Genomic DNA, 22,739 nt, shown 5'->3' with positions numbered 1-22,739 from the left:
GATTGCTTCCATCCGATTGGTTTCATATGCCATCTGAATGGGTTGTATAACTTATCTCGATTCATTTTTCTGATGAATTTTTAATAAAGACTTATTAACGAAAATAAAATATTTCCAAGCTGACTTGGCAGCTCGACCCCAGCTAGGGGTTCGGCCCATTGGACCCTTCTAGGGGCTGCCGCCACTAGACCCCGCTACCAGGGGTGCTGCCCCGGCCTCTTCGTTAGGGGCTTCACTACCCGAGAATTATGATATAATCAGGAGTAGTTAAGTGATGCTTGTAATTTGTACACAGTTATCCGTGCCAAGCTGAAAAGAGGCATCACAATCAATTCCGAAAGAAACAGGATTTAGGTGAGTTTCTAGCCCCTTTTCTTTGTTAGGTTTTTCGGGTCTGTGTGCATACCCATATGTGTTTAAGTTAACATACTTACACTAAGTGGTAAGTGTATGCTATATGAATGTCTTTGAATGATATATGATCGTTGTTGAAGTGATGAATGAATGTAGAAAGGATTAGAGTTAAACTAGTAAACGTATATGAATATATGTATCTAATGTATGGTTGTATGGTTATTCAACGTACAAAGGGAACCGAACCCTAATAATATATGAGGTAAACGTATAGTTGTATGGTTATTCGATGCAAAAGGGAATCGGACCCTAATAATATCTGAGGCAGAAGGGAACCAGACTAAATAATATCCGAGGCAAAAGGGAACCGGACCCTAATAATATCCGAGGTAGAAGGGAACCGGGCCATAATAATACTCGAGGAAGTAGGGCGAAATGCTCTTTTAAACGTAGAGATAGTTATTATGAGTTAGTAAATATTAGAACAAGAAAGTTTGAAAGTATGAATATGAAATATGAAAGAATGAAAGAATATAAGTGTGAAAGATGTATCTCCGGATACGTATATGCAAGTGTGGATATGTAATGTATGTTGCCTGATTAACTAGAACTCACTTAACATAGCTAACTTTTAGTATGCACTCAGGTAAATAAGTTAAAGAAGCTGGATTGAGGATGGCACATGGTATGGACTAAGTGGCTGACATCTATAGAAGGAAGACCCGATGTTCTATTTTATGTTTTAAGTTAAGACAATTGGATGTTTTAAACACGAATGTTTAGTTATGTAATGAATGGTTGTCTTTTTATTATTCCATGAAAAAGTTTTAATTAACTCGGATGTTTAGAACTGTGTTTATGAGTAAATCCAATGTCAAAGCAGGAACCTGTGACCAGGGCTTTACATGCTACAGTTGCGGAGATGGTATCTCTAAAACAACTTTTTTTCTTGAAGAATGTTAAAGAGACGGAAGAAAAATTTCAAGAACTTTTAACAAATTCTCCTTATTTAAAGGCAATATCCATCCATGGCTACGGACGCTTGATTAATATCCGTGTTAGTGGACAAGCAATTAACTTAAAACACTTAGAGATACATAGATGCGCGTATATGAAATCCATTCATTTATCTGATTTTGAACTTGTGTCAACTGACTACATGGGTCGAGGAGTAGATTTAAATCTAGCTAATTTTCCAAACCTCAGCAAACTCTTTTGTCAAGGGCATGTGGGGTTCGAATACAATACACTCAACCAGATATCATCAGGTGCTTTGTCTCGGGAGGATTTTTCATTCCTTGTATATCGTCCCCAGGTTTGCAGCTCATTTGAAATGTGTTTACAATCCTTAACAGATATATGTGATGTATTTTTCTTGTTGCAGGAAATGTTAAAGCTCAATTTCCTACCAATGTTATCAAATGTCAAGAAACTAATTCTGATAATCGGATCTCATGAAGATGAATGTTTACTAAAGTTCACTTCAATAGCTAAATCATATCCAAGTTTGGAGAGTATTACATTTGAAGTATATATGTTAACAAGTTAATTTAATGGCATAAAACTATGCCAAAAATGGTCTCACTGAAATTGAAGCAAACATGTTATTCTTTTTTGTAGCTATTTTGTTTTACACCGATCAAAAGGAGGAAGAAAGTAATGAATGTTGCAACTTACCGTTATAAGCACCTCGTGTAAGCGACGTAACTTGTTGCTTATGTGATAGAGAATGCTTTAGCACTGAAGAAAATCATTATAGATACTCGGTTTCAGGAGTAGAAATACGAATTGCGGTATATCTGCAAAGCACTTCTTAAAGGATGGGGAGAGTGCTCGATCTTCTGCAAAGAGGCAGCTAATACGAAGGACACTCCAGGTGTTAGCCTGATCATACTACGAAAATAAGTAAAAGTGAAATAGTTTATGTAATTTGTCAAACATTTGCAAACACGTCTCTTAACTAACATATAAACATCTCTATAGACTACAAACCCAAATTAACCTTGATTTTGGTTATGTGATAATCAAAGTTGTGTTTTTAATTGCTTGCGTGTCATCTTTTTGTTTAATGTATTCTCTTTTAAATATGAGAAAAGATTCGATCAGGGCTTTGGTGTGTTGTTGTGTGTGTTTAATATGTGATCAAGGCCAAATAACTTTAGAAAGCGGAAACTACGAAAAACTTTGGATGGATAAGTTCTGTCGTCACAAAATTTAAAAAAAAAACGAAAATTTATGTTTTATAAAACCTATGTAAAATGAAAATAAAAGTTAATAATAAGTTGTTATTTTATGGGGAACAAAAAGTAAAAAAAAAAATGAAACGTGAATTTGAAACAAAACTTTGTCCCAACCCCATTTTTGTTGTCCAGATCGTTTATGAATTTAATTGTGGTAGCGGGGTGAGGCAATCCTTGACACCACTGCCCGGTGGGCCATATATTTGCATCCAAACTTTGAGACCTGCACTTGCAAACTTGCAACTATTCATGTGACTTAAATCTCAATAGTTACAAATTTAACAGGTGTACATGTTTAAGCCCCCAAATTAACGACCTCGGAGTTGTTTTTTCACAAAATTAACTACATGCTTTGTTTAGGTTGCAAAATTAGCAGCCACATTCGGTTTATTTACTTTTTAAAGCACCTTAATCATTGATGTAATGTTACAAGTTAAAAATACATATTAATCTATAAGTAGAAAGTTTTCTTGCTGTACAAATATTTTCTTGCATATAATTAATAAGAAATTAATTCAAGGGAGATCAACCTAAGGTGTTTTAAGAAGACTACATTTTGAGGCATTCTCGCACAGATGGACTTCTAAACACACAATGTAACTCGGTTTTGTGCAATTCCATCATTTTGTCGTTCATCGGCACCTTACTGCTTCTTGCCACTCCTGAGGTTAATTTTTAAATTTCAAAACACATGCGCTTCTATACATCCGGAGTAAGGTTTGCTTGCTATTTATATATACAAATTACAATACGATTTATCAAATAGTTTCCTAATATTCATGTACATTTGGTTTAGTGCAAAACCCTGCGATAAGAGGGGCGACACATATTTGTCGTTGGGTGCCGTTGGAAGAATATTATTATTTTATTAATAGACCATTGGCAAGCCTTGGGGTCGATTTTTGGGCAACAACGCCACTACACCCCTAAAATAAAATTTGCTCATTTGTTGACATGGCGTCGTAAAAATCGCCCCTAATTTGTAGCCCCCCACTACATATAGCCTTATTTTGGTTTATTTTGACGATGTGGATTTAGTTTTTGGACTTTATCAATTTTAATGAACCAGTTATTGATATGGTGTTGACTAGGTTTATATGGATAGTACTTGACACTAGATGTCCTTTGGCAAAAGGCAAAATATCCACATGAGTAGCATCCACATGATAAAACTTCAATCCATGAGATAGGGTTGTCTTATACTGCATTGGAGGTTGATGATTGTTACATATGCACCGTATTAGATTACATGAATTCAAGAGTTTATCACTCACTTAATCGATCCAATATGGTTTTAGATTCTTTGGAAATCGTCATATCCATACTAAAATTGATTTCGTGACCTTGATCCATTGGTCTAGTGGTATTGTTTCACCTCTCACAAAAGTGAGGTGATGGGTTCAAACCCTTGCAAATACAAGGTATGAGGGATTTTTGGTGAAAAAAATTGTTATAAAAAACAGATTTTGTGACGTGTTACACGTTAATGATAAGCTTTTGTGGGAAGTGCCGAACACCACAAATCTTTAAAAGTAATGTGATATGTAGAGGATTAAAAAACACAAAAGGTGCACCATAAGATTAAGATTAGATGAATGGTATATGATTGAGTTCTCTAGTTTTTCACTTTTTGGAGTTCTCCAATGATTCACACACACAAACATACACAAACACACACACACACACACATATATATACATACATACATATGCATATATATATATATATATATTCTCTCTATTTTTTAAAACAAAACAATAAATTCTTTTCTATTCTCTTCAACAAAATTCACAAAATTTTTATCAAACTACGCAAACAAGATGCACCAATTCAACCCTTCAAGCTTCGGTTTTAGTCAATTCTCATCCCACAAACCAACCCAAATAACCTACAACCGAACACCACCCAGCCGATGCAACTCGCATCGGAACCCTCAATATATGTCACAGCCCGTTAAGCGATTTGCAAAAGCGTAAAACGGTAATATAACAGACACAACTGGTATCAAACGCATTGTTCATAAAGAAACATTACTAACTAATTTACAACATATTACATTGTTCTATGATCTTTTACAAACTAGGTAATACAATCAAAGCTAGTCTGTTAACTACTTCACTTCATACTTGCATGTTTACATGGCTTCGATCACAATCCAAACACGTAGCACATAATCAAGCTACTTCACTTTTCTGAATACCTGAAAAGCATTTTAAAAGCAGGTCAACTACGAATAGTTGGTGAGTTTCATAAGTTTTAACGAAATCGGTTCTGCATACCACACAGTTATAGTTTCTATGTACGTGCGTATGTAAAAATGCATTTACGTTTGTATATATGTACATTTATATGTTTGTATGTACATATGTATGTGTGTATGTTTATGATATAAGTTTGAAAACTACGATAAAATTGTAACTGTTCGTTTGTACTACGTGTCTTCATCTTCCACGTAAAATCAACCATTGTGCCCCCCCCCCCTTCCGCCCATAACGGTTCCACGTAAAATCAACCACTGTGGCCCCCTTCCGCCCACAATGGTTTCACGTAAAATCAACCACTGTGGCCCCCCTTCCGCCATAACGGTTCCACGTAAATTCAACCATTACATAGTGTGTATGTATGTATGTATGTATGTATATATATATATAGTATTTCCTATGCTATAGTGTTTCTAATGCCTACTCGCATAATATGTATATATGTATATATACACACACATATATAGTATTTCCCACGTACCACCAATCACTGTGGCCCCCTTCCGACCACAATATGTATAATCACAGTATTTTCTTGGCGTTCATGCCATAATCAAGTTAGTTTGTTTAGTTCAGCAGAACTTGGCTCATAGGCCATACTCAATTTTAGTTTATTAAGTTGTAGCAAAACTTGGCTCATAGGCCGTACTCAACTTTAGTTTGTTACTATTGCGGCCCCCCTTCTATGCACAATAGTCTCGTGGCCTCCACTGCCTACGTTGACATGGCCGTCACAGACCACGTTATCCCCATGGCTATTACAGACCACGTTATCCCTATGGCCATTACAGACCACGTTATTCCCATGGCCATTACAGACCACGTTATTCCCATGGCCATTACAAACCACGTTATGCCCACGCCATAACAGACCACGTTATTTCCCTAATTTGTTATGTTTAACATTACACAGCGTGTTTGTATAAAGATATAGTCACATGTAATTTTGTAATGTTTTGGTATTCGCACTATTTCCACTTAACTTATCATTCAACAATACTATTCACCTTTCATCAGCCTGTAATCAATCATTATGTTTGTAGGAACTTTTCGTATATGTATGTTTAGATAATTCATATCCTGAACCGTTTTTAGATAGATTCATGTATATAAATATGCTTTTCACCCTGAAAGTTCATAAACAGTTTGAAAATAGGGGTCATGAAACTCACGGTTTAGTTGATACTCAGTACGATGTCAGCTCGGGATTCGTTTCCCTTGCTATCACTTAGTCCCTATAGTCAATATTATAATAATATTAAGATTTTATTATTATTATTATTAGTATATCCTACTAAGCTGGGGTGTATAGCTAGTCTGGGTATAATTGTCATGCTCAGAAAGTGTTAATAGGCTTAGATTGTGACGTTGTTCAATGTCTTATGATTAAACTAGCCAAGTTGCTTGTTTACGCGTTTGGAAAACAGGTATGAGTATGTAAACTTGGGTAAACGTATTGGTTGATAAAATGATTAAGTTATAAGGAAATATCACAATTTAGGGGTCTGGATTCACTACGGGGCACATTTCCGTTTATTCAGTTTGGTTTGGAGAAAAGCGCGCACAGTTCATCCGAATTACCCGTATTTCTCACAAAAGGTTCGATTTTGCTTAATTAACCCAAAAATATGATTTTTGATCCCTTTTGATGTTCTGAACAGGTTCGTTAATCACGAACTCGTCGATTTTTATCAGAATTGAATTTGTTTAATCTTTAATTTAGCATATTTAATTATCTGCTTAGCATATATAATTCCCAAAACAACCTATAAAATTTCCAGAATTTAACAACCTTGCCAAATTACTTTTTCGAACCAAAAACGACTATAAAAATCCTAATAAACGTGAATCCACAACACATAGCTAGGGTTTTCCAAATGACCCCAAATTTTATATGTGATCATATTATACAAATCTAAGTTCCCCACAAAAGTTCATAATTTTTCAAGCATTTTAAGTATTTTTTCAAAATAAACGTCCCTAATCGGTAATAAATTCGCCAAATATTCTCGGATGGTCGAAGAATAACCAAATTTGGACAGGGAATCATTCATATGGTCCCTGATGTCCCTGAAAAATTTTACAATCTAAAAACAAGTACGTCGCAATCTAACCCTAAACAACCCCTAAACGAGTGTCTCGTCATTAGCTTTGCGGTTTTCGACTGTTTCAACCCTTTACTCGCTTTTCCGGGTTCTTGGCTTTCTAGCTAGAGTAACTACAGATCCTATATTATAAAACCAAGCATGTATCATCAAAAGACCAGCCTTGAAAGTTAGGTTTCGGGTAGGGCTTTAAACCGAACTTTTGAACCGTAAAAACGTGATTTAAACCCTTAATGTTTATAGCCAAAAAAACTTATCAAACCAGGTTCCTATCCTTGTCTATGATCAAAATATGTTTATGGAAAATTTTTAGGGTTTTTGCATGGTTAGAAGTAATTTTTGATAATCAAAGATCAAGTTTTATCCAAAAAAACATGTTAAATTCAAGTTTTAATAATCAAAATCCATGCTACCTTGAAGGTATTTGGCTGGAAGTTAAAGAGCAGCAAGAGCAGGTTCAAAATACGGAATTCTTGTGCAAAATATCTTTAGTTGTTATCTTATATAACAAGATTTTTCAAAAGGGGTGTACTTTTCAACAATGGCGGGCCGGAAGCTTTAGGGCCCCCCTTGGGCCCCACTTTGGCCCATTTGCCTCGTTTTTCATGACCAAATGTGAAATTCCGAGTCCAAATTTATTTCGGGTTCAGTTTTTGACAAAAAAAAATATGACTGGTGCGACAAACATTGCGAAAACGAGTGTTTTTCGGCCAAATTTTTGTAAATTTAGAAAAACATACCATTTGTTTGTAAAAATTCAAAATATTTTCATGGATCACTTAAAGCATCCCAAATAAGTGTTTTGTAAGTCTTTTTTAGCTTAACAAACGATACAATGCTTGTTTTGGAACTAACCTTCACGTTTAAAGTCATGGCGGGTAGTTAAACGAGCATGCTTTTGTTTAAGTAGTTTGCTATCGTACTAAAGCCATAATATCAATATGATGGCTTATAATAAACATATATCACTTATAGATGGCCCTCGGGATATCTGGGTAATAACCAGACCTGTTCGGTTATTCGTTAGTTCGTTACGCATTAAGCGGTTAATCATTTATTCGATAAACAATTACTAAGGCATGCTCAATTTTGTCACAAACGTCACCTTCTCCCCCAGTTAAGAAATTTCGTCCCCGAAATTCGATATACCAATTACGCCCTTTTTTGGGAAAAGATATGAGTATTTGTTTCGGAATTCTTTCTTTCATTCTCGAATGTATTTTAGAGTTAACTTATCATTTTCATCAACTCAACTAACCCTTTCAAAAATCAACAACCTCCACGTATATTGGTTTAGTTCTTTTGTCAATCCCAAGTGGCTTTCAGTTTGTTTTTAATCTTTCGAGCTTTATCTGTGGTTCCGAAAACAGATCGGATTTTATATTTTGAGTGTCGCCAATTTTTAGATCAATAAGGTGGCAATTTATATTCTTGCTCGTATAACACAAGGATAGCCGCTTGTATAGTATTATTATAGCTGTTAGTGTAGTAGGAATAAACTAGTAGAAGGTACCGGTCCCTATTTTCCTCTATTGTTTAAATAGTTTATTTGGTTCGATTGTTTGTTAGAGGACGGCAGATTCGGGTTTTAAAGCTTCAAGCACAACTCGCCAAAGATTAGAGGTGGAATGACCATCTCGATCTAAAATAGATTAAATAAGCTCACTATGTCGAGACACGATTTCTTTAACATAAGACGAGTCAGTAGTGTAGTTGTTATAAATCGGGAGGAAGTATGCGGATTGGGTCAGTCAGCGAACTATCATCCAGATAGCATCGCTTTCTCGGGATGTTTTAGGAACGTGTGTTAAGATGTCCATTGTAATTTGTTCCCACTTCCCTTGGGGTGTTTCAGGTTGTTATAACAATCCCGACTGTTTTAGGTTTGTTATAACAATCTCGAATGTTTTAGGTACTCAACCTTAACTTAGTACAGGCTACATCTTTGCAGCACATGCAACTATAATCTTTTTCATATCAGATCGTCCATAAATTTCCCTTACATTTCTACACTTTGTACTAGTATCCGGACAAATAGAATATCTGAACTGGTTTTTCCTCGTCAATAACCCGGTCACTGAAGTTATAAAGGTTTGAAATTCAAGTTTGATTCTTGCAATAAGGTATTTCGTCGGTTTTCACAGTTATAATTGTTTAACAATTCCACCCATCTTCATCGCCTCACATTCAACTTCTTCTGATCATGTATAGGTCATAAGTTTTCGTGGTTCGAGTGATTTGTATATTTAGTAGTGTACAAGTAGTGTTCCCAGATCTTAGGTGCAAATCCAACCGTTCCATAATTCTGGTCATGGATAGTATTTAGTCATTGAGGGGTGTATGCTATTACTTTGTTTATTTCCATTCATAACCTAAGTCTTTTGAGTTAGGAGGACAAAAATTTAGGTAATACTAGAAAAGTGTTCATCTCGCTGGGTATACATGAGTTCCTTGATGTAACTGTTTTAATATATACTTTAAAATAGGGTAGGGGAGGTATTACATTACCAGGTTTCTCTCCCTGTACTTCAATCATTTCGTTATCTGGAAGAGGTATTCTGGCAGTTCCGTCCTTACATCAGACTTTCGTTTTAAATTTAATTCACTAGCCCATACTGACTATTACGTAGCAGCCTCCCAATTTCACCAGGAGTAAATCAATAGAAAACAATTTGTTGCTTAGGTTGAGAGGGTAGTTTTGAATAATATGGTTAACAATTATAGTCTTACCTTTAGCGGGTTCTATATTTTAAGGATCTATTAATTTACTAACTGTTATATATTTTTCCCAAGGGTAAGAAGTTAGATGGAATAATACTTCTATCGGTACTTATAACAACGAAACGGAAGCATTTACGAATGTATTCTTCACCATATTTAGGTCTTGACATGTTCTATCAAATCCAATCACTGAATACGGCCTCTAGCCTAGTTAGACGTTGATGTTTGTTCTTGGTTTAACTTGGGATTATCCTTCTTGGAGCGTCTTGTACCGGCACACTCATAGCAAGCATGATGGTTTGTCGTAGATTGTGAGAGAATTGGTTGCGGCTGGGGTAGCTGTGAATGGTGAGGTTAGAACGGTCGGTTTACAATTCTTATAATGATTCCACAGCTACGGGCATAGTGTCCACTCTTCCCACCTTTGTGAAACAATTATATTTCTCTCACTTTGGTGAAAGTTGTATATTTTTCGTTTGGAACTAAAGTTGATCGCGGTATCGTTTTGAGTTGTAGGATGCACACATTTAATTAGTTGTATTTCTTGTACCCCCGTTTCATGATAGGTTTATTTTGTACTAGCTGATACCTCGGCATTCTAAGCATACCATTTCTGCCCAAATCAAAAGCTACCACACCGACTTGCGTCACGACATTCTCAGAAGTTAAGTGGGTACGGAATTAACTAAAGTCCCTACTTCTGGGGCTACTAATCATGGCAACAGTCGAACCAAATCGTTAAAACGGTTTGTGTATCCCAATTGGTCCGCTTCTTTCATTTTCAATTTCCTGGTTTCATGTTCTAATTTCTAGATTCATTCCTTAGACGAAAATTTTTCAATGTAAAGGTCTTAAGTATTGTCCAGATCATGAGGATAATTGCCTCTTGTCCCGAATTCGTGCAATCGTTTTCTTCCACATAAGGGTGTGGTCACAAAATGTACAAGTGACATACTCAAATATACAATCTGATGGGCAACTACGGGTATTGATAACAGCATCTGTCGCTTCGATTCATTTTACTAACCCAATTGATGTTTTTGTACCACGAAAATTTACAGATTTGTACGACATAAAATGTTTAAACGAATATCCCCGTCGTGAAGGATCACGGTTGTTACGACCGGTATTCATGTTCGGTATCAGATTTTTGTTGCCAATGGCATTTAGTGGGGGAAATTATTACTATTGGTAGTAGCATTAGTGTTCAGTGGCGGAGTATTATTCGTGGCAATGTTAGTATTTATTGGGAGAAAAAGATTTGTAACTCTATTTAGTATTGGGCAGCGAAATAGTATTCGCGGCCGTATTAGTGTTTGACATTTGATTTGTATTCATTTCCGTGTTAATGCCAGCATCGAATCGTGCTGCTATTGTCAGAATTAGGTGGTGTTTGTTTTTCCTCAAAAGCTCTTCCAGACCACTTCTGTCTGCGCCGCGCAGACCAAGCGCAGACGTTGTGGTCTGCAGTGTGTTTGTTTTTCCGAAGACATTTCATTAAAAAACCTCTGCCCGTCCTCTTCTCCCAGAAGTGTTGTTCATGCTACTTCTAACCTCTTCTCAACTTTTATTTCCCTTAGCTCTCTCAAACCTAAAACCTATACATCTTCTTCTTCAACCCTCAAATCCTGTCAGCCCCTTCCCACCTTTGATTCAGCCGCCACCACCTTGCTCCACCTCGCCGCCGCTCCTCCGCCACCTTCCTCCTGCACTTCCATCCATCCACCGCTGCTACGCCCTGTCTACACAACCCCGCCTCCCACGCTGTTCCTTGCCTCATATTATTCGGCGGCGCCACTGCCTCATATTATTTGGCGGCGACACTGCTGTTGGCGGTGGACCTTCGTCTCCGGTCCCTGGAATCCGTAACCATCCATCCATCCTTCATTGATTGATTGTTTACTTGAGTTTGTATAATTGTCCCCAAATTGATTGATTAGGTTAAATGTTTCAATTTTAGGGTTAGATGGTGTCACAAACTCTGTTCATGTGTGTGATGTTCTCACCAGAAAATGGACCACAAATTTGTTTATATATTTGGTTTTTTTAAGCATTTTTAGTAGGTTTGATTTGTTTATGTTTAGGTTTTGTTGTTGATTAATATTAATTTAGGTTTTGGTTGTTGATTAATGTCAATTGTGGTTTTATTTGATTTGTTAAGAATTTTAATAGGTTTGATTACCATTAGTTTGTTTGGTTCGGTTTGTTTATGAATTATTTGTTTATATCATTCAGAAATAATTTTTAACAGTCTGCAGACGTTAAAAAACAAACAGTCTTTTTCTTGCATGTTGCAGAGGTTTGGTCCACCTCTTCTGCCACAGATCCCTGCAGATGTGGTTCGCAGACTGCAGACATTTTACCACTTAAAAAACAAACACCACCTTACTGTCTGCGGCTGCCGAGCAATCATCTCGGCCACAACTGTCTCAGATAGTATGTTTGTTTTTCTCCGGGGCCATTCTATAACGATAACCAATCATACCGCAATTAATAATAATTCGCTACTTAACTCATCACATAAGGAATCACATTAGCAGGTGATCAGGTATTTCAGATAGCACATATGTATCACACGGATCTGTTCTTGCGTCTATATACTAAAGATAGTATATAGATTTAGCCTGATCAGGTATTTCAGATAGCACATATGTATCACACGGATCTGTTCTTGCGTCTATATACTAAAGATAGTATATAGATTTAGCCTAACAAAGGCCAATGTTTGTGTATATATATATCAAAAGCTGCCACCAAGTGACAAGAAATTTTAACTCGGTGAGGGTCAGTATTGTCACGAAAGGTCCCAAATTGTCCTTCATATCAGCATAGCACACTATTAGATGCTTGCATGGAGTATCGAAAAGATGCTATACACAATAATACCATATGTTCTTGTCTATCTGTGCTCATATTATAATAATCATAAATAGTTCACAACTCGCATAATTAATCTGATACAATCCCACCATTGGGCAACTGTTTTGTCCCGACATTCCCGTAAATAGGCATCTGCACGTTATGAGTTTAGATAGTTTGTTAAAAATGTCAGAATGCACTCATCCATCTCACTTTACCTCTGGATGTTACTAGATATAACTATAGAACGTTCTTTTACCAAGTCAGTCAGTACCCTTGACCATGCTGGGTCTCATACAAGTGGTAATTTCTAAGTTGGGAGTAAGTAGATTCTCTACAAGCCAAGACACATCATTGACCTGTGAGCATGAGGTTTCTCTTCTATAATAATCTAATCAGAATGGCGAAAATATAGGAATGGTTGGAGGTACTTGTACATAAATGGTTTAATGAGTTTGCTAGTTAAGGAGGCTCATCAGAGTTGGTTGTACTGATTATATAAAATTTTTTTGAACCATAGCTGGTAAATGGTATATACGGGTGATTACGATCTGTTATATAGTCGAGGATTTCGTAAGGTAATTATTATATTTATAGTTTCATAAATTGGGCTCCTCACTAGGTATTCCCCTAGGAATAGTGTTTGTTCTTGAATGACAGAAGTGAAAAGACGACTAGAAAACAGTTCATTTTACTATTAGAAAACGGGTATGTATAGGATAAGGATTAGGCACAAACCGAGAAGTGTTATATATATAGGGGAAGGGGAGTGTGTCTAAAAAGTGTAAGAAGTAATCTGGTGCGTTAGATTTGATGATCTGATGGTCTAGATGGAAAGGGTGTTTTTTAGGCGGTGTGTTTTTTTTAATTCTTGTTTTATAACACTCTAAGGGCATATTCTTCTGGTGTGTTATATTATATATGGAAACAAAATTAAATTACAACACCAAAAACACATCGTAATCTATATTACAGTGCGTTTTAAAACCCAACACCAAATACTAATCCATATTTAGAACACAGCATCAAGAACACCAAAAACACTAAGAACACCAAGAACAAAAACACACTTAAAAACACACACACACACACACTTATATATAAACCTACAATTTCCATGAATAATTGAAGATGAACATCACTGGTTTCGAACATCAAGGAAGAACACCAATTTCCATGAATCAAGCTTTATACTTTGTTTAATTTTGGTAACATTAACAAGGAAAGAACAACCATCACAGGTCGTCGTCGATGGGTTCCGGCCATCTTCATTGGTGGGGTTCCGGCCATCGCCGCCGCCACCACCAAACACCTTACAATACCAATCCCATATGACCGCTACCTCACCTTCGCACACTACAATGGCCGAAATCACCGTAGCGCCACCTATCACAGATCCTAGATCTTTATACTTTATTTAAATTTGGTAACATTAATAAGGAAAGAACAATCATGACAGGTCGCCGTCGATGGGGTTCCGGCCGTCTCCGTCGGTGGGGTTCCGGCCATCGCCGCCGCCACAACCAAACACCTTACAACACCAATCCCATATGGCCGCTACCACATACAATGACGGATTGTATGTTTGCTTGATTCGTTTATTTTGCCGGAATCGATTAATCTTCTTGACTGGAATAAATCTTTGAAACTCTGTATTCCGACGTCTATTCTCCGGAGCTCTGGAGCGGCGATAATGAAGTCGGAAACTGTTGGACCACAAAAGAAAATTAAATAGAATCATGAAGTCGGCAACTATTCAATCATGTTTGGTGACTTTTGTGGCTTCTATTGAAAAACTAAATAGAATCATGGATTGATGATTTAGCAAAAAATAAGGGATTTTAGTTAATAGGTATTTTTATTCCATAATTAAAAATAGATGATTGTTGCCCATCTTACCCCTATGTGTCTTATTAAATCCAACGGTCCACATCTCTTCCTAAAATTGACTTCTTGTTTTAACCTATATATATATATATATATATATATATATATAGTAATAAATGAAAGCTATTAATGGACATGTGTCATCTAGAAAAAGCTTCTCCCTTAAATTCTAAATTCTAAAAAGTAGCATGTTCTCAATATTTTCCTTTGTTTAACGGTTACAGAGATTAAACATTTAACAAAAAAAATATCATTTATTATAAAAAATAATAAAATCCCTCAAATAAAACATATATGCAGTTCAAAAAAAATAAAATAAAATAAAACATATAAGCTGTCACGTTCATCTACATCAAACCCTAATCCCTAATTTCTTTCTCCCCTCAAATAGCCATCCATACACGACCGCCTCCTCCGTCCTTCCTCCCGACAAACAGCTCTCTAGATACATTTATGGTAAACCCTAATCACTAATTCAGGCGTTTATAGAAAAATCATCGGATATTGTTTTTTAATTTTGTTTAAATTGTAAACCGGTCCTTTTTTTAGGTATTTTGGGTCTAATCAAATCCTTTTAATGTTTCGTTTATATTATTGTTGAAGAATATAGATTACAGATCTACACATTAGTATTCAGCACTTCTTTTTAATTTACTTGAATTTTTTAAGTTAGGTTTCCTTCAATTTGATCACATGGTGAATTATTGATGGTGTCTCTTTTTTCAAATCAGAATTTGATCGTAATTGTATTTAAGTTAATAATTTGTTATCCTCAAGGTTGTAATTCAAATTAAAAACAAAAAAAAGAAAAAAGTAACTGTTTAAAACTTCTTTAGCGCATTTTATTATTGAATAACCGGTTAAAACTGCTTTTATTCAGTTTCTTTGCACATTTTTAGCTTAACTGACTTAAGTTGGTTTTGCACGATCTTATTTTGCAGTTGACTAGAATGCCTATAAATATGAACCCTCGCACAAACATACTTATCCCCATCTGGTTTCTATATGGCGAATATTGGTGGCAGTATTTCTCCAAAAATGAGTTCCAGGTATATTATACTTATTAATATCATATTTTCTTCATTCAATTTTGATACATAACTTTGGAAAATAAATACAGGTTACTTGACAATTCTGAAGTTACAAAGCTGAGTGTACTTGATGTATCAACCCTTGATGCTACTATGAAGGTTAGAATTGTCAAGTTGTGGAAGCTACCTTCATTCAAGCATCCTAATACTACTCACGCACTAGAATTGATCCTTATGGATGAGGAGGTAATTTTTAAAATTTTCAGTTAAGTATTTAAATATTTAATGATTTTTTAATCCTTTTCAGCTAACAATTTTACTCCTTTTCAGGGTACAAAGATTCAAGCAACTGTTATGAATGCTTACTTATCCAAGCATGAAAGATTCTTGGTTGAGAAAGAATGTGTTTTAATTCAGAAGTTTGCCATTGGCGATAACCTTTGTACCTATCGATTGACAAATCATCCTCATAAACTGTTTTTGAATGATAATTCTGTTGTTAAGAGGTGCAATGATCGTGTTGGATCTTTATATGGCTTCTCATTCATTGACTTTGAAATGCTTCTCAGAATTCTGTTGTTGGTAAGTAGTAATAATAACTTATATTATGTAATTTTCATTATTATCAGATAACATTATTTTACACTAACCTGCTATTTTTTCATTATTTTGTAGATATCATCGGGTATGTTTATACCTATTTTGACATGGTTGATCACAAAACAAAAAATGGTCAACTGAAAAAAAAATGAATCTTCAAGTTCGTGACTCAGAGTAAGTTATTTTAAATTCCCTCTTTTATAAATTTCAATAAATCTTACTTATCTGCATATAAAAGTAATTGTGTATATTTTATATTATGTAGGTTACGTACTATTTTTGTTACCTTGTGGGAAAGCTTTGCTGAGAAGATGAGTGATTTCATGTCCCAAAATCCAGACGGTGTTACTGCTATCATGATTTTGCAGTTTGGAAGATTCACTTATTCCAGTGGTTTTAATTTTTATAATTTTTTAGTATCCATTCTTTATTCTTGCCTACTAATAGTTTTGATAGCTCTTTATGTTACTTCCCTGTTACTTAGGGCGGGCGTATGTTTCTTCTTCCTTTCACGGAAGTACCTTGTACATCAACAATGCCATTGACGACATAAAGGCTTTTAAGAAAAGGTACCATGTCTTTAATATTACATGTTTTTGTTAAATCTATTTTTTAATGTTTAAACATGTTGGTCATTTAGTAACTAATATTTCTTTTTTCTTTATGTTTAGTATTGCTGACAAAGACTCTGATGAAATCTCAAGTCGTTGCTTGGAGGCAGCACAATATACTAACAATGTTGAAGATGATTTTTTGAGCTAGCCTGTTTTTAACACCATTGAACAGGTCAACAAATCAGCTGAGGTAAGTTTGTTTGTTAATATATTGTTACTCATATTGTATTTATAGCAGATGATTATAACGAGTAAATTTTATCATGTATAGGTTTTATCTGTTGTTGTTACGGGCACTGTGATAACTTTCTTACCTGGTTTAGACTGGTACTATAACGCCTGCAGCACTTGTAACAAAAAGGTTACAATGCAACTGAATGTAAGTGAAACCGATGATGGAACTCATGGTGCCGAGGCAAAAAAGTTTATTGAGTGCCCAACTAAGGCATGTAAGAAGAAAAGTATCAATACTGTTCCAAGGTTAGTTATTCATACTTCATTACATCCTTTGATTCCCATTTTATTGTTTTGAATAACTTCATTTTTTATATTGTTTATCATATCAGGTTACAAGTAATTTTTTTAAATTATATTGTAGGTTTAAAGTTCCTTTAAGGGTACAGGATTGTACCCGTGTTGTTTCTCTCATAATGTTTGATCCTGTGGCAAGGAAGTTGTTCAAAAAGTCTGCTAGAGAATTACTTGATAGAGCTGTTGAGGTTAAATTTTATGAATCTGTTATTTTATTTTTCTCTATAATTTTTGTTTTTATGTCTTTATTAATGCTTTCAATCTATATTATAGGATGATACTCTTAACATGATTCCTCCTGAAATGGATGAGCTGGTTGGAAAAAAAATAGCTTTCAAAATTGATATTACAAACTACAACATCACCAACAATTACAAGGCATTCACTGTTAACATGTTCACCGAAGATGCTTCCATTATCTCCAAACTTGAAGCCAAGTTTGATGTTGATCAGGTAATAGTTGTACCTTAGTGTTCAATATTCAAATACCTGGAAGTAATTAATCTATATTTTATCTTAATTATTTAACATATCCATTTTAATTTACTTTGTAGGTTGAACATATCCATGGCAAGTGACTCTCAAGATACTGTCAATTTCAAGGTATTATGTAATATATATTTTAACAATAAATAATTTTTATGTTATTTTAATAACAGTGGTTATTAACAAACTTTTTTTTCATTCTATTACACTATATCATGCGTGAGTGACAATGAGACTCCTTTATCACATATGGGTTCAACCAAGGGGAAGAGTTTGTTAAACGAAGAAGAGGCTAGAATGACAAGCGCCCATTTGAATTTGAAGCGTAACTTAATTGAGGTCTATGATGTAGATGAAACTCCAAGTGAATCTACAACAAAGCATTGCAATAAAACAAATGAAGGTTTGAAACTACTGCTACCCCCACTCCAAAGCTGTTGATTCCAAAGAAAGAAAAATGATCACATTTTTTCAGCTTTTATGTTTAACCAAGTTATTTTGTCTTTTCAGTTTGGTATTTTACTTTTGTTGCGAGTTAGAGTATTTAGATTTGGTTATTTTCATGTTTGACTCTTTAAATTTGGTTGTTTTAAGGTTTGACTCTTTGAATTTTGTTTTATTATCAGCTTTTGTCTAGACTTATATAACATATTGTGCCTTTTTATATCTAATATACACTTAAATGTGTTAATATTCTGTTCATTTATAAAAAGTGCAAAGACCTAAACATGGAACATGTTAAATTCTTTTAATATACTCAACTTGATTGAACTAATTTACTATATTTTTCAAAACATCAAGTTATTAAAATAAATTGAATGTTACACTTTACTATTTATAATATCAAGAAATCATATTTTCACATAACAAAATATTCGTGTATATGTTTACCATTTTGTTTGTTGATTGTTTCTCTCTTTAAAGCTTCTCATTTCAGTTCAAGTATAAACTTGTAATTAATCATTCATTTTTTTTATTTGGTTACAGATACAAATACCTCTCTTCTCAATATCAATATTCGAAAGCAAAGGAATCTTTATTCGGATAGCACAACATCGCAGGATCCTTAGGTCGCCCAAACCGTTCATGTTACAACAGCAACTACATCAGTTAGAATGAATGAAAATTGCAATCGTAAGAAACTTTATTATACAAGTACATTACATATCATATAGTACAATAAATTTAAATACAGAGATAAGTAAAATTTATAAATAAACCTTTTTAAACTTTTATAAACTTTTTGTATGGTTTTCAGTACAGAAATGTCCATTACCGATTACAAACACAGGCGAAAGATAAGGAAAATTTCTTTGGATACCAAGAGGAGCAAGAATGCTTTTTTGGCCCAATCCGTTCATGTTACACCAACCCTTTATTTGGTACAACTTGTGAAAACTATAGATGTACTAATATTATTTATGCCTCTCTTTTACACCGTCATATATCATAATGCTCAATACTTATTACTAGCTTTTTTTAGTTACTTTTTTTTGTAGTTGATCAACATAATTTACGATCATCAAATGATTCGACATGCGTTTCAAATTGTAATGAAAATATCACTACAAATAAATCCTATCCGTATTCTAATGCATCTTCTCTTACTCTTTCTGCAAATCAAAGCATTAGAACACCATTGTCTGACATTACAAAAGGTACACTTTTATACTTTTTATATATAATTTCATATACTTTTTATGTCTATTACTTATTATAGGGATTTTAGATCTATATAATTAATTACATGTCAAAATATTTATTCTTTACAGATATGAATATGCCCATGGTTAATACTGATAGTAAGCAGAGACGACTATTGAGGAAAACTTATTTGGATTAAAAAAGATTGAAAGCCGTGTCTGTAGCACAAACTGATCATTTTTCATCAAGTAATACATCTATGACGGTGTCTAAAAATTCTTATGGTAAGAGTTCTCTTTTATGCTGCTCTTTTATTAGATCATACATCAAGTCAATTAATATTATGTTTTTTCATGTATTTTTTAGCTGCTCTTACTACTTTACAACCGTCAAATAGATCGAGAAATGTTTTGAATGTCAATCAAAACAACACTAAAAAAAAAAGCATCTACATCTTCTAATACATATTCTCGCGCTATTTGTACTAATCAAAGCATTAGAAGTCCGCTGTCTCATACTACTAGAGGTACACTTTTTGTTAACTGTAATGCTTACTCTTACAATATATCATATATTATATATTATATAATGTGATATTTATAATTTTGCCATGTCTTACTTATTATGCATATAAATTTTTTTAGATACACTTGATTACAGTAACAACACGCTAACATCATCATCAAATTTTAGACGAATGCCAATTATGTCTAATGCCAGGAGGTCCACTGCTTCATTTATCACATCTTCTGAAAATTGTAACGGTAAATACTTATTATTAACAAATTTATATTTATAAACATAATCTATCGTACATGATTTTTCATTCGTTTTATATTTTTAAATTATCTTCAGTTCAAAACAAGGGCATCGAATATTCCATTAGTAAACAGAGGAGAAGTGATAGAAAGAATTATTTGGATGCTAGAAAATCAAATGCTTTGTCTGTCCCAGAAGCTCATGATACACAAAATATTATAAATGTATATGCAGGCGTATCAAAAGGTCCATAATATATTCAGTTATTTACAAGCCATTTAATTATATATTTATATTTTACAATTCAGTTATTAAAATTATGTTTTTTCCTACATTAAATCTCAACAGATTACCTTGATCACGGTGACCAGAATGTTATTTGTGAACTATGCCATGCAAACCTATGGAAACTTGAAGCTGCTAGAGGGAAATCAACAAATTGCTATTATACCAGTTATTCAATGTGTTGTGGATATGGTAAAGTTCAGCTTCCTGGTATGAAGGAATCACCATAAGCTTATAAGTATCTTTTTAATGGTTCGAGTTCTGAAAGCAAATTCTTTTTGAAGAACATTCGTCGCTATAACTCCATGTTTTCATTTACGTCCATGGGTGGAAAAGTTGATTCTTCTATTAATAGAGGCAATGCTCCTTTTATATTCAGACTCAGTTGTCAGAATTATTATAGTATGGGCAATCTTCTACCTAAAGATGGATCTAAACCAAAGTTCTCTCAGTTATATACATATGATACTGAAAATGAAATCTCAAATAGACAGTCTGTTTTTGGGTATGTTTCTATTTTACCATTATATTTTTTTAACCATATATCTTAGATTGAATAACAACAATTACATCAAGTAATTACTGTATTGTTTTCGTTTGCAGTGATACCAACAAAGCATCTACTTCAACCTCTCGGGATAGTGATCTTCAACTTATACAATATATAAAGAATATGTTAGACTCAAATAATGTGTTGGTTCAAACATATCGGATGGTAAGAGCCTGTTACAAAGAAAATCCTCACTTGGAGCTAAAGTTGCGTTTGATTGGAAATAGGCAAAAAGATGGGAGGACTTACAACTTACCAACCGCTTCTGAAGTGGCAGCTTTAATCGTTGGTGACATTAGGGATTCATTAGAAAACCGAGATACTATGGTAAAAACCAAAGAAGGATCTCTAATATATATTAGTGAGCTACATCCTTCTTACCTTGCTTTTCAGTATCCATTGTTATTTATTTATGGTGAAGATTGCTATAGAGTTGATATACCTCACAGAGGTGTTGGTTCATCTACATCAACCAAACGAAAAAATTGTACTATGAGGGAATTCTTTGCTTATATAATTCAAGATAGGATGGGCGTGTTCTCACTAATTCTAAATTCTCGACGGCTTTTCCAACAGTTCTTAGTGGATGTGTACACTATGATCGAAACAGAGAGACTGAATTACATACGGTATCAACAAAAGGAGCTAAGATGTGAAAGTTTTGAGAATTTGTGTAATTTACGTAATCATGGTTCTACAGATGTCTCAAATATTGGAAAGAGTGTCATATTACTCTCATCATTTACCCGTGGTGCCCGCTACATGATGCAGAATTATTTGGATGCGATGTCTATTTGCAAGTGGTATGGATATCCGGATTTGTTCTTAACTTTCACATGTAATCCCAAATGGCCTGAAGTCAAAAGGTTTTTGAAAGACACTACTGTTAATCCTGAAGACAGGCCTGATATCCTGTGTCAATTGTTTAAAATCAAACTTGATCATTTGATTAAAGACCTAAAGGAGAAGTCACTACTTGGCAAAGTTTTAGCAGATATGTTACAACATCTTTATATAAATTCAATATTTGAAAACATGATTATACTTTTAAACTTTATTTTTTTTATTAATACTTAGTTCGTTAGCTTTTGCAACTATTCTGTTACTAGATTATTAATTGACATAAATTTTAACTAAATCATTTAATCTTAGGTATTCCTTTTGTGTTTTAATGCAATTGTTTATACGGTGGAATTTTAGAAGCGTGGACTACCTCATGCACATATATGTTTGTTTTTGCATGCTGATAACAAGTTTCCAACAGTGGAATTGATCAATTATTTGTGCTGAAATTCCAGACAAAAACGAAGATATAGAGCTCTATACACTTGTTAGTGATTTTATGATGCACGATCCTTGTGGTAGCCACAACATCAATTGTCCATGTATGGTCGATAAAAGGTGTTCAAAGAATTTTTCCAAACAATTCCGTGATCAAACATCTATTGACTCAGCTGGTTTTCCTCTCTATAGAAGACGGGATAATGGTTATTTTGTTGAAAAGTCTGACATCAAGCTTGATAATACAAGTGTTGTTCCTTACAACAAGACACTTTTAAAAAGATACCAGGCCCATATTAATGTCGAGTGGTGTAATCAGAGTGATTCGATAAAATATTTGTTTAAGTATATCAACAAAGGCCCTGATAGGGTTACTGTTTCTATTACAGAAGGTCATGCAAAAGATGTCCAGCAACCACCAGTTGATGAGATAAAAAAGTTATTATGATTGTAGATATCTTTCGACGTGTGAGGCGTCATGACGTATATTCTCATTTGATGTTCACTATAGGTATCCTTCAGTTATGAGGA

General features: G+C 34.3%; 1 protein-coding gene across 1 annotated transcript; it reads left to right on the top strand.

The window, feature by feature from the left end:
* Positions 1 to 20,193: 20,193 nt before the first annotated feature.
* On the top strand, positions 20,194 to 22,656 carry LOC143557540 (uncharacterized). The gene is made up of 4 exons (XM_077046588.1): positions 20,194 to 20,338; positions 20,441 to 20,882; positions 20,981 to 21,906; positions 22,226 to 22,656. Exons 2-4 carry the CDS (start codon positions 20,683 to 20,685, stop codon positions 22,654 to 22,656), a joined length of 1,557 nt encoding a protein of 518 aa, XP_076902703.1. The 5' UTR covers positions 20,194 to 20,338; positions 20,441 to 20,682.
* The last annotated feature ends 83 nt before the right edge of the window (positions 22,657 to 22,739 follow it).

Source organism: Bidens hawaiensis, unplaced genomic scaffold, assembly GCF_021521415.1.
Source record: "Bidens hawaiensis isolate Kalapana, Puna unplaced genomic scaffold, B.hawaiensis_p1.1 tig00019034_1, whole genome shotgun sequence".
NCBI classification, from domain to species: Eukaryota; Viridiplantae; Streptophyta; class Magnoliopsida; order Asterales; family Asteraceae; genus Bidens; species Bidens hawaiensis.
This window is presented reverse-complemented; position numbering and strand designations above follow the sequence as displayed.